This window comes from Bidens hawaiensis, unplaced genomic scaffold (assembly GCF_021521415.1).
Source record: "Bidens hawaiensis isolate Kalapana, Puna unplaced genomic scaffold, B.hawaiensis_p1.1 tig00037647_1, whole genome shotgun sequence".
Classification (NCBI taxonomy): domain Eukaryota; kingdom Viridiplantae; phylum Streptophyta; class Magnoliopsida; order Asterales; family Asteraceae; genus Bidens; species Bidens hawaiensis.
This window is the reverse complement of record NW_027496581.1, coordinates 74188-89040: the sequence shown is the minus strand read 5'-3', so window position 1 is coordinate 89040 and position 14853 is coordinate 74188. Positions and strand designations below refer to the sequence as shown.

Sequence of the window (14853 nt, the reverse complement as noted above, 5' to 3'; positions counted from 1 at the left end):
TGTTGGCACTGCAAGCTTCTTAGTTTTAACAAACCATTGAGCACACCCTTCTTTCCAATTTGGTTGCTCCTCCCATACCGTATCATCTACCACATTCTCATCTCCCAAATCTGCTCTTTCAACAGCTGGAATCTCATGTTCCACTGCGTCATCCACGATCTCTCCTTCTTCCAACACATTCACCACATCAATATTTTCTCCAATCCTTTCAATTTCCTCCACGGGCAACACATCATCGTCATCATCATTCACAAAGTCATCAACCTCCTCCTCATCTAACTCCTTCAAAGCATCGATGACGTCTTCAACATCAGCATCGTCATCAACATCCACAACATCATCACCCGCTGCATCAGTTGACTCCCCCTCAGCTGTGGAAGCCCCAAGATCCTGAGAGGTTCTTGGCAGCTCACCACCTGCACCCGAAGGTGCATTGGGATCATCGTCATGATCTTGTCGTCTTTTAGTCCTCAGTTCATCGCCTCTAAAGGCTTAAACACACTGGTAGGTAGCTTGAATGATTAAACACACCAAAAACTCGTCCCGGTAACACCCGAAATGAGACGAAATCTACACCCGCGTGAAATCCCGAACCTCACAATCGAGCCGATGGCTCTGATACCAATTGTAGGTTCCTGGACGTGGATCGTATACGGGAAATCTCTAACAACGCAGGTGCGGAATCCCTGCGTATATAGATACGAGCGTAGATATTGTATAGATTGAATACACGAACAATGAACACGAGCTATAAGGTAAACACGTTATATTGAATAACCAAACACGTGACAGTAGGTCACTGTTACAGAGAACAAAACGAAACAAAACGTAAAACCAAAACCCTAACTCACGTCCTCTTCTGTTTCGGCTGAAACAGTGTATTTAAACACGACAACTTCGCCACTGGCGAAGTTGTCAGTAACCTCGCTAAATCAGCAAGTTCGCCATAGCGAACTTGCTGATAACTTCGCTAGTTTACAAAACAAAACATAAACAAACCATTAACTATATTACAGACTCGATAACAAATACTAGACTATGAACTACTGACAAACATGTACCAACAATCGTGTACACCTGGCCATACGGACAAAAACTCAATTTCTTTTTTAAATTTTTTTTTTTAATTTTTTTTTTAACTTCGCTAAAAGTCAACTTCCCTAAAAGTCAACTTCGCCCTTCATTAACTTCGCCTGGCTACTAAACTTCCCAAAAAGTTCTTATACCAATTGTAGGTTCCCAGCCGGATCTACACAGGAGTATCTTGTAACACGAGGGTGCGGAATCCCCACGTAATACGATACGAGCGTAAGATATATAAAACGTTGAACCGATAAGCAAACACACGTTACAATACTTATAAACACGTTTGTATTGCAACACTTCAACACGTAATATCACAAATCACAAGACACGTTCTGAAAAAACCTAAACAAAACAAGCCGAAGTGAGGAATATATAATCCTCGACAACTTCGCCTAACTATAACTTCGCTTAAACCTAACTTCGCTTCTTACTCAACTTCGCTTAAACCTATAAGCTCGCTTAAACCCTAAGAACGATGACGGCAACTTCGCCTGATGAACACAAGTTTTTTGCAGGTTTTAATTGGACGTATTACGAGGTATGCGAAGGTGTATTGGGTTATATTTGATGGTGGGAGATGGGCAAGACACAAAAACAAGGTATTTCAACGTAAACTCGTTCCGCGAATAGTCGAACGGAACGATCTTAACACCGCTGTGATAATCCCGAACCACACAATCACGAGCAAAAGCTCTGATACCACTTGTAAGTCCCCCCGGGGCGTCGCTGATCGATACGAGATCCGCACGAGGTCTAGTAGTATGGAATCCTCCTAGACTCGTGTAAGGCCCCGTCACCGGTAACCCTACTTTCGTGTTGGATTTACTCATAAACGTAGTTCTAAATATCAGAGTTAATTAAAACATTCGCGGAATTTAAAAACTTTCATAAAACATTTCATAACAAAACACGTCTTGTCTAAAAACATCATTTTGTCTTTCAAAATAAACGAAACATTAAACTTAAACGTCTTGAGTCTTTCGATGCCAGCCTCTTATTCAGTGCCACGTGTCTCCTCAAGCGAGCTGCCTCATCCTACTCACCTGCGTGCATACTAAAAGTCAGCTACGCTGAGTGAGTTCTAGTTAATCATACACTATACAATACACATAAACTTATATTCTTTCATTCATACTTTCTTACTTTCATACTTTCTTTTGTATTAACTTACTTTCATATCTTACGTTATAAAGAGCATTCCGCCCTACATTCCTCGAGTATTATTAGGGCTCGGTACCCTCCTTCCTCGAGTATTATTAGGGCTCGGTACCCTCCTTCCTCGAGTATTATTAGGGCTCGGTACCCTCTTTCCTCGAGTATTTTTAGGGCTCGGTCCCTCTTTCCTCGAATATTAGTAGGGTTCGGTTCCCTAGTTCTCGAATATTAGTAGGGTTCGATTCCCTCTTCGTTACCATACAACCATCCTTTCCTTCTTTTATTAACTTTATCACATTCATACACATAAGCATACATATCATACTTACCTTATACTTAGCGTTACAACCTGACAGTACGTGCAATATCCGAAGATCGTTCACGTACCATCAAGCAATCATTCATACATATCACATCATTCACATAAGGCATACACTTATCTCTTAGGATAAGCGTATTAACAAACATATCGAGTATGCACACAGCCCCGAAAACATAACACATAAATGGGGCTAGAAACTCACCTGAACACGGTTACGTTCACCGTTAATCGTAATCCCTTTCTTCAGTTGTGCACGGCTGACTGTATAACAAGTATACATATCAATTAACTATCACTACTCATATCATCTTTCTAGTCTTAATTACTACCCACAACGAACGGGGGTCCGGGGGCAGCGCCCCTGGCAGCGGGGTCTAGGGGCGGCAGCCCCTAGCAGGGTCCAAGGGGCAGAGCCCCTGGCTGGGGTCGAGCTGCCAAGTCAACTTGGAAAAATTTTATTTCCATTAACTGTCTTAACGCATTTTTCATTAGATTTTTAATTTATTTTCTAATCGAACTTGACTTTAGGCGAAGTTAAACCTTAGGCGAACTTTTTTTTAGGCGAAGTTGTCATTAAGCGAACTTAGCTTTAGGCGAAGTTGTCATCAGGCGAACTTAGCTTTAGGCGAAGTTAACCTTAGGCGAACTTAGCTTTAGGCGAAGTTGTCATCAGGCGAACTTAGCTTTAGGCGAAGTTGTCATCAGGCGAACTTAGCTTTGCAGGCGAAGTTCATCAGGCGAACTTAGCTTGCAGGCGAAGTTGTCGGCTGCAGCTATTGTTCGTTCTTAAATCCTTCGTTTCTTAACCAAATAACTCGATTTAGGTATCCACGGAATCGTCTGACCAGCGCCTACAAACCCCAACCATCAAATCGACCTAACATCGATGTTTAAAGGGTGCGATTTAGGCATATAGGTTACGGGTTCTTTTATCAATCGATTAACCCATCAAATCATAACCATTTTCAGTAAGTTTAGCTTTGTTGGATTCGTTTTTACCATACAAACACAGATCTATCATTTCTATACTAATCCAAACCTAAACGAACAAGTTCTCGATATAAACGTACCGTAAATGAGTCGAACTACGAACACGAGCTGGTCTTGCTGCTTTGGTTCGTCACGACGATCTAGCACCAACAAGCTCGGGTCCTCGTCTTTGGATCTTGGTTCGGGTCGTGTGTGTTTTGGAGTGTGTTAGAAAATAAGATGGAAATGAATGATGGTTTAGGGTTTAGGGGATATTTATATCCCTTAAAGCCCATGGACCTAAGGCCCATTCTCATTTAACCCATCTCAATTAATCTAAGTCCATGATCCGTTCTTTACTCGACATTAATTAATTAATAACGCGAAATCACTAAACGTAACTTTCTTTATTCACATTATAAATTTTAGGATGTTACAACTCGTTTATGGTGTAGAAGACGAAGAACACGATTACACACAAACAAACACACGAACAAACACACGAATGAGAATAAACGAATCTGCAGATCTTTTATATAATAACCATAACACGTTACATACCGAACATAAACAAAGACACGGCCGACCCGAGGTGAGCTCTACCTCGGGCCGTCCCACACGAATCTCCATCTCTGTTTCTCTCTAGACACTTGAACTGAACACACAATACTCTAACTTTCTGGATCCTAAACCCTAAACAAGACACACATATATATAGATAACCAACTTCGCGGGCTTGGGCTTGGGCCTGTAGGCGAAGTTGTTCTAACTTCGCCTATGGCATCTCCGCTGGTCAGAATTGCATAGCGACGGTCACAAAATGCACCAACAGACTCCCCTTTGACCGTTGCTCTCAATTCTAACAAACACAAAAGATCATCTGTTACAAAACATGCACCAACAATTATGGATTATGTATTTGTTGTATTTGATTTATTTGAGAACTTAATTTAATTAATAGATATTGTCATTTTAATAATGCTTGATAGTATCCTTTGATAAGCTGCGAGCAATCAGTTACGCCCCGGCATTTCCGCCGTAGGTTGGGGTGTGACATAAATCTCTTCATCTAATATGCCGATTCTCGAAGGTTTCACTACACATAATCTTCTCGTTCAGCGTATCTCAACGCCTCGATAATTTTGGACATGTTTTGTTTAAATTTACCATCCAAATCTTAATCTTGTGACTCAGTTTGTGATATTTTAGCCTTTCCCTTTTCTTTCTCCTTATATTTCCTCAGACGTTCTTTAGTTGCTTCAAAGTGCTTAGTTGTAAAGAATGGAATCTCTTCATCAGAGTTATTAGACTGATATATAAATCCGGGTATTCCTCAATTGTCATGTATTCCATCTCAACATCATCATAACTAAAAGACGTATTCCCGAACGGAACACTCTTGTCAAATCGTACTTCTTCACTATCCATCACCTCAACATCATCTTGTTTCTCTATTTCATCTAGTGCCTTTTCGTTTAAATTTAGAAGCAAGGTGATTTGTTCTTTTGTTAACGAATGGTCAACAAACTCACATTCTCTTATTTCATCGGCATCCACCATACTCATAACTACCCCTCTATCATCCAAAAATAACACTATATTTACTTTAATAGAATTAACAGGCTGCATATTAGTGGAATCATGAAACACCACTAATTGCTTATCCAAATCCATTTCAAATGGATCATTACCAGATGATGAGGCGCCCCACCTAGTTGCTGATCAAATCCACCAGCCTCGCGATCTTAATCGTCATCATTACCCACTAATTTCTTTAACATATCATATTTGCACGTCAAATAAAGGATAATCTCCTCCTACTTATTCAACCTAGCTCGGTATTCTTAGTTTTTAATTTCAAATTTTTTTGAAACCGGCCATCAGTGATGGTTTGTTTAACTAACATGTCAGCTTTTATGTCATGATTACTAATCTACAAGTCCTCAATTTTATCTTTTGATTTTTGGTAAATCTCAACCACTTGTCGATAGCTATCACGAATGATAGTGAGATCACAAATTAGTTGATCATTGTGGTGACGAAGTGATTCAAGTTTTGACTTGTATTCACCACAATGACAACATACTATTTCAACAACAACAAATAAAATACCTTTATCAGACTCAACCAAAACATATTTAGAAGAGTTAGAACTAACATATTCTATATTGGCCATGCAAGCAAACTTTTCTTGCAAATCAACAATTGAATCATCAGATTCTGTTTCTGGGTCATCACTCACATCCATAAGCTTATCATCCTTAGCATCCTCAAACTGTTCCACTTGTTCAATCACAACCAAGTTAGTTTGATTCTCCTCAGAAGATACATTACCCAACATTCTTTGATACCAATCAATTCCTTCTTGAGTGATCATTGCTTGTGACCCTCTAGGTTTAGCAAAATAAGCTCCCTTAGGTTTCTCCTAGACTCAGTTTGTTATACTTCTTTTTGGTGTTGAAGTTTCTATCTTGAGTCCTTGGAGAAGAAGAAATCCTAAGTCTAATTAATAACTGATTATCATGATTTAGACCTTCAATTGATCAAAACTATAGTACAAACAATTTGAATATCGAATTTGATCAATTCATAACAATTAACAACCAGAATGCAAATCAATTGAAACGAATTTGAGTTCTAAACGTGTTCAATTAGACACAAGCTTTGATACCACTAGAAAGGGCGTGAATTTAATAAATAAGGTTCATTACGTTAATGATCTAGTCTTTGATATGAATACGTTTAGATCGATTTACGTTAGTGTATGTAATTCTGTGTATTGAGAGGAAATTTGGGCAGAGTTATGAGTGGAAATTGGATAGAATAAGAACTTTTTATTTAGAATAAATGTTACACGGTATATATTATGAGCTCATTCATTAGACATTCCCGAATGAATGAGCCTCATTCGCTATCATACATTAACTAGCATTTGTTATAATAGCGAATGACTACATATGTTAGCCTCATTCGTTAACATCCCCCAACGAATGAGGAAGAAAGACACGCAGACACATTCATTATTAGCTTCTCTAACGAATGTGCCTTTACATTAGCGAATGTAACTTAAAATAAACAACCAAAATACCCCTATACATTATTCTAATCCCAAAATACGTTAAACAAAGATCGAGACGCAAAACGATTTATTAACACAAATCGGTTGATTGAAGGGTTGTGTTTCATACGATTAACAATAACATTCGTTGGTTCAAGTTACACATTGATGCAAGCACTTAGTTTTAGGGCGGGCCATATTTTAGAGCACTTATTTGTGTGCTCTAAAACTAGTTTACTTCTCTTTATTCAAGGTATTAGTAGTACATGTTTAGAAACAAGGTACTAGTAGAAGTATATTTTATTCGCCTTCTAGTTTACTTCTCTTTATTCAAGGTACTAGTAGAATATATCATTAAGTGTTTAGAAAAACCATGAGGACGATTTTTGTAGAGGTGACGATGAAAAGACAAAGATCCTTGGGGTTGTTTAAGATAAAGCGACCATTTTAAAGAAATAAGGTGGTCTTGGTATCAGATTCTTAAAAGCTGCTAACCTTGGGCTCATGACAAAATGGTGGTGGTAGTGTAAAACCGAACCGAACAGGTTATGGAGTTGCCATTTTTGCATTGCACCATACCCCGAGATAATGGAATTTCATCCCGCTAAAACATGGGCGGATCTAGCTAACAAGTGGGTGGTTCCCGGAACCACCCAAGTTTCGAAATAATAGTGTATTGATGTATAGAAAATATTAGAGTGAACTACATTATAAAATAGGAAGGAACCACATGAATTACAATGTGGGAGCTGGTCTAGCTGGTAAGTTGGTGGTTTTGTAAGCTGGAGGTCACGGGTTTGATTCTGTGTGCTAACGATTTTCCAGAACTTTTTTTCCTAAGTCAGCCTGGCTTAAATCAATTCTTGGGTTTTATCAAACACGCAGTTACACAAACTCCTACCTCTCTCCCCAATTGACCTCTTCATACTCCGTTGATGCACACGGCACACCACTACCAGACCACCGTTGTTAATCGCCGACCACCGCCTGACCGTCGTCCCTGACCATCGTTGCCGCTTTTTCGGCCGATCACACACCATCGTTGGTCCTTTGCTCCTTCCTCCTCTGTTGCTACTCTTCCTCGAATTTTCTCACTGTGAAGGTAAGTTCGATTCATTTGTTAAATGTTAATTGTTTTTTATGGTGTTAATAGTTAAGTTATTAGTTAAATTCTAGTTTTAATTTGTTAGTTTGTTAGTTTTAATTTGTTAGCTTGTAATTATTGATTTTCAATGACGGTGTTTTTTTTATTATTTTATCGCATTTTTATTATGTAATGAGCTTTGTCCGAACCATTGAACCGACCCAAACCTCGAACCGACCTGGAAGTTTTTATATCCGGCTCTAAAAGTAGTGCACCACCTAAATAATTCTTGAATCCGTCACTGCTAAAAACAGGTAGAACTTGTAATTGGACTAACATTATAAAATGCGCTCGTTATAAAATACAAAACTTGATTCAGAGCTCAGTAGGAAATAGGTGCAACACAAGATTGAGGATAGACTGTTGGATAAGCGATGTCTTCCTATGCAAAAGTAATTCCAAGGCTCTTCTCCACGGTGAAAAGGTAACAAGAGCTTATTTAGGAGTCAACCGTAAACATCGCAATATTTCGGTATAAGATGTGGAATGGTCAAGGATTCCACTTCACATATAGACATCCAAGATTAGCAAGAATGTCAAAATCTTATATCCGCTATAAAACTCTCAAGCACACGAGACACATGGAAATGTGTCCTTGATGTGGATGGCGGCTTTCCAGTCAACTCAATCTGTCACATGCATGATTGATCAAGGTAATGGCAATATGGAAGAGATACCTTACGATTGGAACAATTGGGTACCCATCAAACTAAATATTTTCATTGGCATGCGGTTTTGGATCGAATACCAACCAGGATTATCTTAAGAAGAAGAAATGTCCAAGTTCCTTGAAACCTTTGTCCTCTATGGGGTGCGTATATATGAAGAGACAAGATAACACCTCTTCATAACATGTAAAATTATCATAAGTGATATGGGCTATAATATGTCAATGGTGCCATATTTAACCGAATTTCGTTTTTTCTGGCCAAAAGGGTATTTTCAATTACCAAAACTTTATCTCCTGGAGCAAGAAAAAAGAGATGCTAGGAGCGGTTTTAAGAGTCGCCTGTTAGTGCATATAGAAAGCCCCAAACCAACAATTCTGAAACAAACATTCAAAATTCATTGGTGACATAAAGGCGTTAGGCTTCCTTTGGGGGGGAAATTAGCAGAAGAAAGTTCTGACAATAATGTTACAGTCTGTGTAAATTTTGCTTTTCTTGATTCATTGTAACACTATTTTGTTGTCTTTGAGGTTTTAGCTTTGGCTTACCTCGTTTTACGTATATAATAAAAAGTTGCGATTCAACTTAATATATATATTTAGTCTTTCTCTCTTAATTCTCTTGCATTAATACCTTACCATTCAGAAATTGAAATGAAATAGAAGTACATGTTACAAAATTACAAAGGGAAACCGTTTTTCTCGATGTAGATATTCATACAACAACCACAAAGACAACGTTATTACACAAATTTACAAAATCATTTACTAGTCCTTCTCCCTTCACTTTATCATGATAATTGAATCTGAATTAATAAACATTAACTAGGCCAATACTACTTACTTTGTATTAGTTCTAGTACTTCATTTCTCGGTTCTGGTGATCAAGGGTGTACACCATTCGAATCCCACGAGTTCGACGAAGCTGAATTCGCATCGAACTCGTTAGACCACCAACTCATCATGTCCTTAGCACCATCCATGTCCTTGAAAATGTCCAACTCGTTCGCCTGCACCTGATTTATTGATTCGGAATTAGCTCCTTTGTTGCTCAAGAACTGATCTATTTCAGCTTGAAATGCCAAATAGTACTGCTGGAAATCCACACTTGAATGCTTTATATTCTCCGTTTCAGGTACACGTGTTGATGACCCAACGTTGATTCCATTCATGGAACCGTCTACTTGGTTAACCAACATATTATTAGGTAGAGGATACATTTGTTGATGGTTGTTATTACATGGTCCATAAAGGTGAACCTTTTGAGTGGAATCAGGAAAAACATGGTGCATCATTAAAGGGTTTGATGATTCATTCAAAAGCTGGAGACTTTGCATCATCTTTTCTTGAGTTGGATTCAATTTGCAAGGCCACATGGACATATTAGGGTTTTCAAGACTTTGGAGTTGCATGTGAAGTTGTAGCCTTTCAATGGCGGAATTACTTAGGGTTTCCATTCCATTACCACTTTTGGGATCTTGGGTTGAACCGGGGATCCTACTAGCATGAGACTGTTTTCGCCTTCCAAGTAACTTCTTCTTCAATCTTGTGTTCCAGTAGTTCTTGATGTCGTTATCTGTTCTTCCAGGCAGTTGCGCAGCAATTATAGACCACCTATATGATTTAGCAATTAAGTGGTTCAATAATAGTCCATATAGATGCATACCATAACAAAAAGGGCTTTGCACATGATGCATAAATCTATGTGAAATTTGAGCATGTTATGGCATGGGTCATATTCTTTGAAAAAAGCATTGACAAGTGCAAAGGACAAGTAGACACAACTTGAAACATGAAAGACAGTTACCTGCTACCAATACTAATATAGAGGCTGCAGATGATGTTGTCTTCTTCTTCGGAGAATCCTCCATGCTTAATATTAGGTCTTAGGTAATTCAACCACCGTAGTCTGCAACTTTTCCCGCACCTCTTTATGCCTTCAAACAATCCAAAATCCTTAAGTTAGGTTACAAGTTATACTTATACCGATAATTTGTCCAATAACCTGAAAAAAAAATGAATTTGCATATATACCGATCTTTTGAGGAAGAGCGATCCAGTTACCGCCAGTACCGTATTTTTCGATATAATCTTTGAGTTTAGCATCTTCTTCAGGAGACCATGGTCCCTTCTTGACGTTTGCTTTGTCACAACAAGGTGCTTTTCCCATCTTTGTTCAACTTCTTTGCCTTTGTTTGTAAGTCTTCTCTAACTTGGTTTGTTTGAGTTTGTGGTTTGTTTGTGGAAGATGTATCAGAGAAGACCAAGAATTTATACTGGGTAAGAGGATTAGGGTTGGTTGTGATGTTTATTCAAAGAAAAGAAATTGATACGCTTCTAGGGTTTTGGTGACTTTTTTGACAACTTGACGCATAGAAACAATAGAATAGTTATATGCTTAATTATGTTAAATTATTCTTAATATTTTATTCTAGATAATAGTTTTATCCACTTATAGCCTCAAAATACATACACCATTTAAGTGTTTTGTAAGTGTTCAGGTGTTGTTATTATGTATTTCACTATTATATTTATAGACACTTTTATTATATATACAGTGTAATAATAATAGAGAATATAGCCATTAGCAGCAACTACTAAATTGAATTTAAATAATACAAACTATAAACTATGGTTATTGGCTTATAGTGATGTGCAATGACACTTATAACTTCCACTTTTCTTGTTAATTAAATGTTATCGTAATGGATAATTAACTCTATTTGTGACCAAAGTTATTGTCAAGATTGAGATACCATTATGTTACATAGATCTTGACTTGCACGTACGTCATATATGCCATATAATCACAGGTATACAAAGCTAGTTTTCTCTTTGATAACAAAAATTATGGATCAATGGGTTATAGCTTGGATTACTGAAACTAATTTTGCATAAACAAAATTATAAAAAATTTCAATTACAGAACTGAAATGTGGTTAATAAACTGTAATTTCAAACTTTAAGTTAACAAATAATAAAGATGCAACAAGACAAACAACTACACAAGTATCTCTTGGGTGTCTTTTAAGTATTAATATTTTAAAGTAGACTCTGAGAAATTAATTTTATTTTAATGTTTAAAGGTAATGGTGCAAGTAAATTCAAGAAAGAAGCCTCCATACTCTTTGTTTGTCGCCAACCTCTCGTGAATTGTTCCATTATTAGCTACAGATGTATATTTGTGACAAATCATAAAACAAAACATTTGTCAAAAAGTTTGGATCGTCTCTGAGTACATGTCAATAGAAAAATGAATAGTGTTTTCTTCAATCAAGATATTGATAATAGTTTCCTAACTTTTTATAAAGGTGTGTGTGTTATGATAACGGCAAGCACGACCCCTCAGCAAACACAACGGTTAAACACCGCAGCATAGGCTACATCAAAGGGGCTTTGAGGGCGGCAACGTGATCAGAGCAGCGAGCGTGAAGACTAGTTTCTTTGTTTTTTTATTTTATTTTTTTTTTTACTTTTTATTTAATATATTAACCAATTATTTATCTTCATAACCTCACAACTACATAACCACATTTCATTCCATGATAGCGCACCCAACTTGTTAAAAAATGTAAAAGTCTCTTTTATCACCTTGGCTCTTACTTTTCATGATTTACCCCCTTCACATAGCCTAAGAGGAAACGCAAACTTAGTAATAGAACAAACGAACCAAGGATATGATGATTACCAAGCATACAAACCCAAGACCAATGAGTTTGAACCATGCATATGTTAGCCTAATCTTGTAAGTTTGGGTAAAATGTGACCTGGCTTCTAGTCTAGTGGCTGTTTGAGTCAGTCTTTCCTCTATAGTACTAGATAACCAAGGGGTTGATAGTTAAAAGGCAAAGCTTTTAAAACACAAAGAGGTTTAAAATGTCTTGGGTTCAAGTTTTCCGGATAACAGAAATTCGTTGTTAAACAAAAATTATGTTAGTAATCAAATAAAGAATCAGATAGTTACCCGATTTGTAGGTTCTATGATAACCTCTAGTCTGATTAAAGGATGCGAGTATCATAGTTTACAATTAAGTTATTGGTATGTACTGTATCTATAATATATATAAACGAATACATAAAAACCTACGTATTGCGATGTAGTCGCTCCCCTTTTTTTGGAGTCACCAGATTTGCTTGATTTTTAAATGGAGGCTTCTCATGCATTTGACCCGAATTTATGGGTATGGGTCTTACCAAACCCAGATATTCCTTAAACGGGTTATAACATCTCATTAAATTAAAAATTATTCTCACCAAATTATTTATGTAAAAATCCTATAAAATAGGATATAATAAAAAATAATATCTCATTTATTTTTGAAAAAGATATATATATGTTATTTAAATTAAAAAAACAAATTTTATAGTAAAAAAAATAAACTGGTCTTGGTCTCATCAAACCATAAGTATATTATTAACTTTCATAAATATTATTTATAATTAAAAAACCAATTTCATAGTAAAAAAAATAAACGGGTCTTGGGTCTTATCAAAACTATATAGCTTTTAAACTGGGTTATAACATCTCATTTATTTGTGAAACAATTCATCATCAAACCATAAGTATATTATTAACTTTCATACAACAAAAAAATATTAATTAAAAAAATAAATAAATATTAGAACAAACAATATAAAACAACCCCCGTAATATGGAGGATAAAAACTAGTTAGAATATATATTATGTAACTAAAAATCATAATTAGCTACTTAGCTGTCCACTTAAAGGAGGAAAGGCAAAAGCTTAAACATAAATTTATTTTAATCGAAAGCATTGCAAACTTCTTGTGTTTGGCTGCTTTCTCTTTTTTAATTATTCTTTGCATTTTTCAAACCTTAAACCATATTTAAATTACTCATAATAAATATCTAAATTACTAGAACTTTGATTGCGCGCATCTAGTAAATAAATAAATTAAAAAGTCACGTACTGTTATTATTGAATGACTGAACTAAATAAAAGAATTAATTCATATATATAGGAAATAAACTAGAAATCTTTAAAGCTAATTTGGATCGCGGGTTTATCAGAATTAACTTAATCATAATTCTTTAATACTCTCATGTAATTGAAACGGGAAGATATAGAATGCTCACACTGTAAAACAACATAACATAAGATATTAAATGGAAATAAAAGCTGCTTCGATCTTGGACCACAAAATTGGTGTAGTATATTTTGCTTGACTTTACCATAAATCCACATCTTCATTGTCGGTAATCTTGTAGTATTTGAAAGTATTCGCCTACCATCCACTAGTGTTGTGCACAGTTCGGTTTGGTTTCTAGGCGAAACCAAAGTTTGGTATCGGTTTTTCGGTTTTCGATTTTTCGGTAATTTTCGGTTTCAGTTTGGTATTAGTCGGGTTTTTCAATTATGTGTAGACATTACAAAAAAAACGAAGATGATAATTTTAAGCTTGTAAGAGTGTATTAGAGTACCACAAATATATTGAATACAAAAAACAAAAATAGACGCATGTTACGTGAAACCATATGAATACAAAGTTGTTAGGGTAGTAGGGTTTAAAATTCAACAAAGTTTCTAATCAAAAAACACTAAAAAGTTTAGTTCTAATATTCATTCATCATCTTGTTCATCTTAAAGTTTAGTCTCAGTTTTCACCATCTTCATAATCTTCATCACAAGAAATCGGTTTGGTTTTGTTACGTTTTTAAAAATGAAAAACCGAACTGAAACCAAAAATTCAGTTTTTCAAATAAAAAAAAATAACCGTCGGTTAATGATCCGGTTCGGTTTTTCCCGTTAATTTTGTTTCGGTTCGAGTAATTCGGTTTTCAGCTCACCCCTACCATCCACATCTTCAATGTTGGTAATCATGTAGGATTTGAAAGCCCTTCGTCTAGCAAAAAAGAACCACAATTTTGGAAGACCTAATTAGTCCTGCAAGGGAGCGGCATAGCCGTATGTAGCAGAGAACCATGGTCATGCACGAGGTGGCAAGCAGCGGCGCAACTGGTGGCCAGGGAGTTGCATGTGGCGTCCGAAAGGATCCGAAACAGAAACATGAAGGAAACTCGAAACAAACAAAACAAAGCTCGTTCTCACGCAACTCTAACCTAGCCAAATAATGAAACAAGACAACCCAACTTCTTATTACCTCTCTATCGCAAGGGAAGTGAAAGCACTGCTTTTGTACACCACACACATGATTCATGTGGCTAGCTAGAGCACAAACAAATCAAAAACACAAAGTAAATTACATAAACACGGGACTTTAAACGAATGACACAAAATCAACCAATGAAAATCACACTATGAACCAATATGCAATAATATTATAAAAACATAAGTCAACCAAACCAAATATTAGAAATAAACAAAGCTTATCAATAGCAACACATCATATGCGAAAATTAAACCAAAAAGTAGTCTAATAAGTCAAGAATCATCTACAGCCTACGTAGCTATAGAAGCTTAGCTACTCAT

At 36.4% G+C, this 14853-nt stretch overlaps 1 protein-coding gene across 1 annotated transcript; it reads right to left on the bottom strand.

Moving 5' to 3' along the window:
* Positions 1-9039: 9039 nt before the first annotated feature.
* Positions 9040-10891, bottom strand: LOC143589600 (transcription factor MYB36-like). Its single transcript, XM_077070318.1, has 3 exons — positions 10436-10891; positions 10209-10338; positions 9040-10015 (listed from the first exon to the last, which is right to left on the bottom strand). The coding sequence occupies exons 1-3, from the start codon at positions 10569-10571 to the stop codon at positions 9286-9288; spliced, it is 996 nt and encodes a 331-aa protein (XP_076926433.1). The 5' UTR covers positions 10572-10891; the 3' UTR covers positions 9040-9285.
* Between the last annotated feature and the right edge of the window lie 3962 nt (positions 10892-14853).

Coding starts and splice junctions, on each gene's coding strand:
- LOC143589600 (XM_077070318.1), bottom strand. CDS start 10,571: ATGGGAAAAGCACCTTGTTGTGACAAAGCAAACGTCAAGAAGGGACCA. Junction 10,339..10,435: donor CGCTCTTCCTCAAAAGATCG/GTATATATGCAA, acceptor GATTGTTTGAAG/GCATAAAGAGGTGCGGGAAA. Junction 10,016..10,208: donor TATATTAGTATTGGTAGCAG/GTAACTGTCTTT, acceptor TAAATCATATAG/GTGGTCTATAATTGCTGCGC.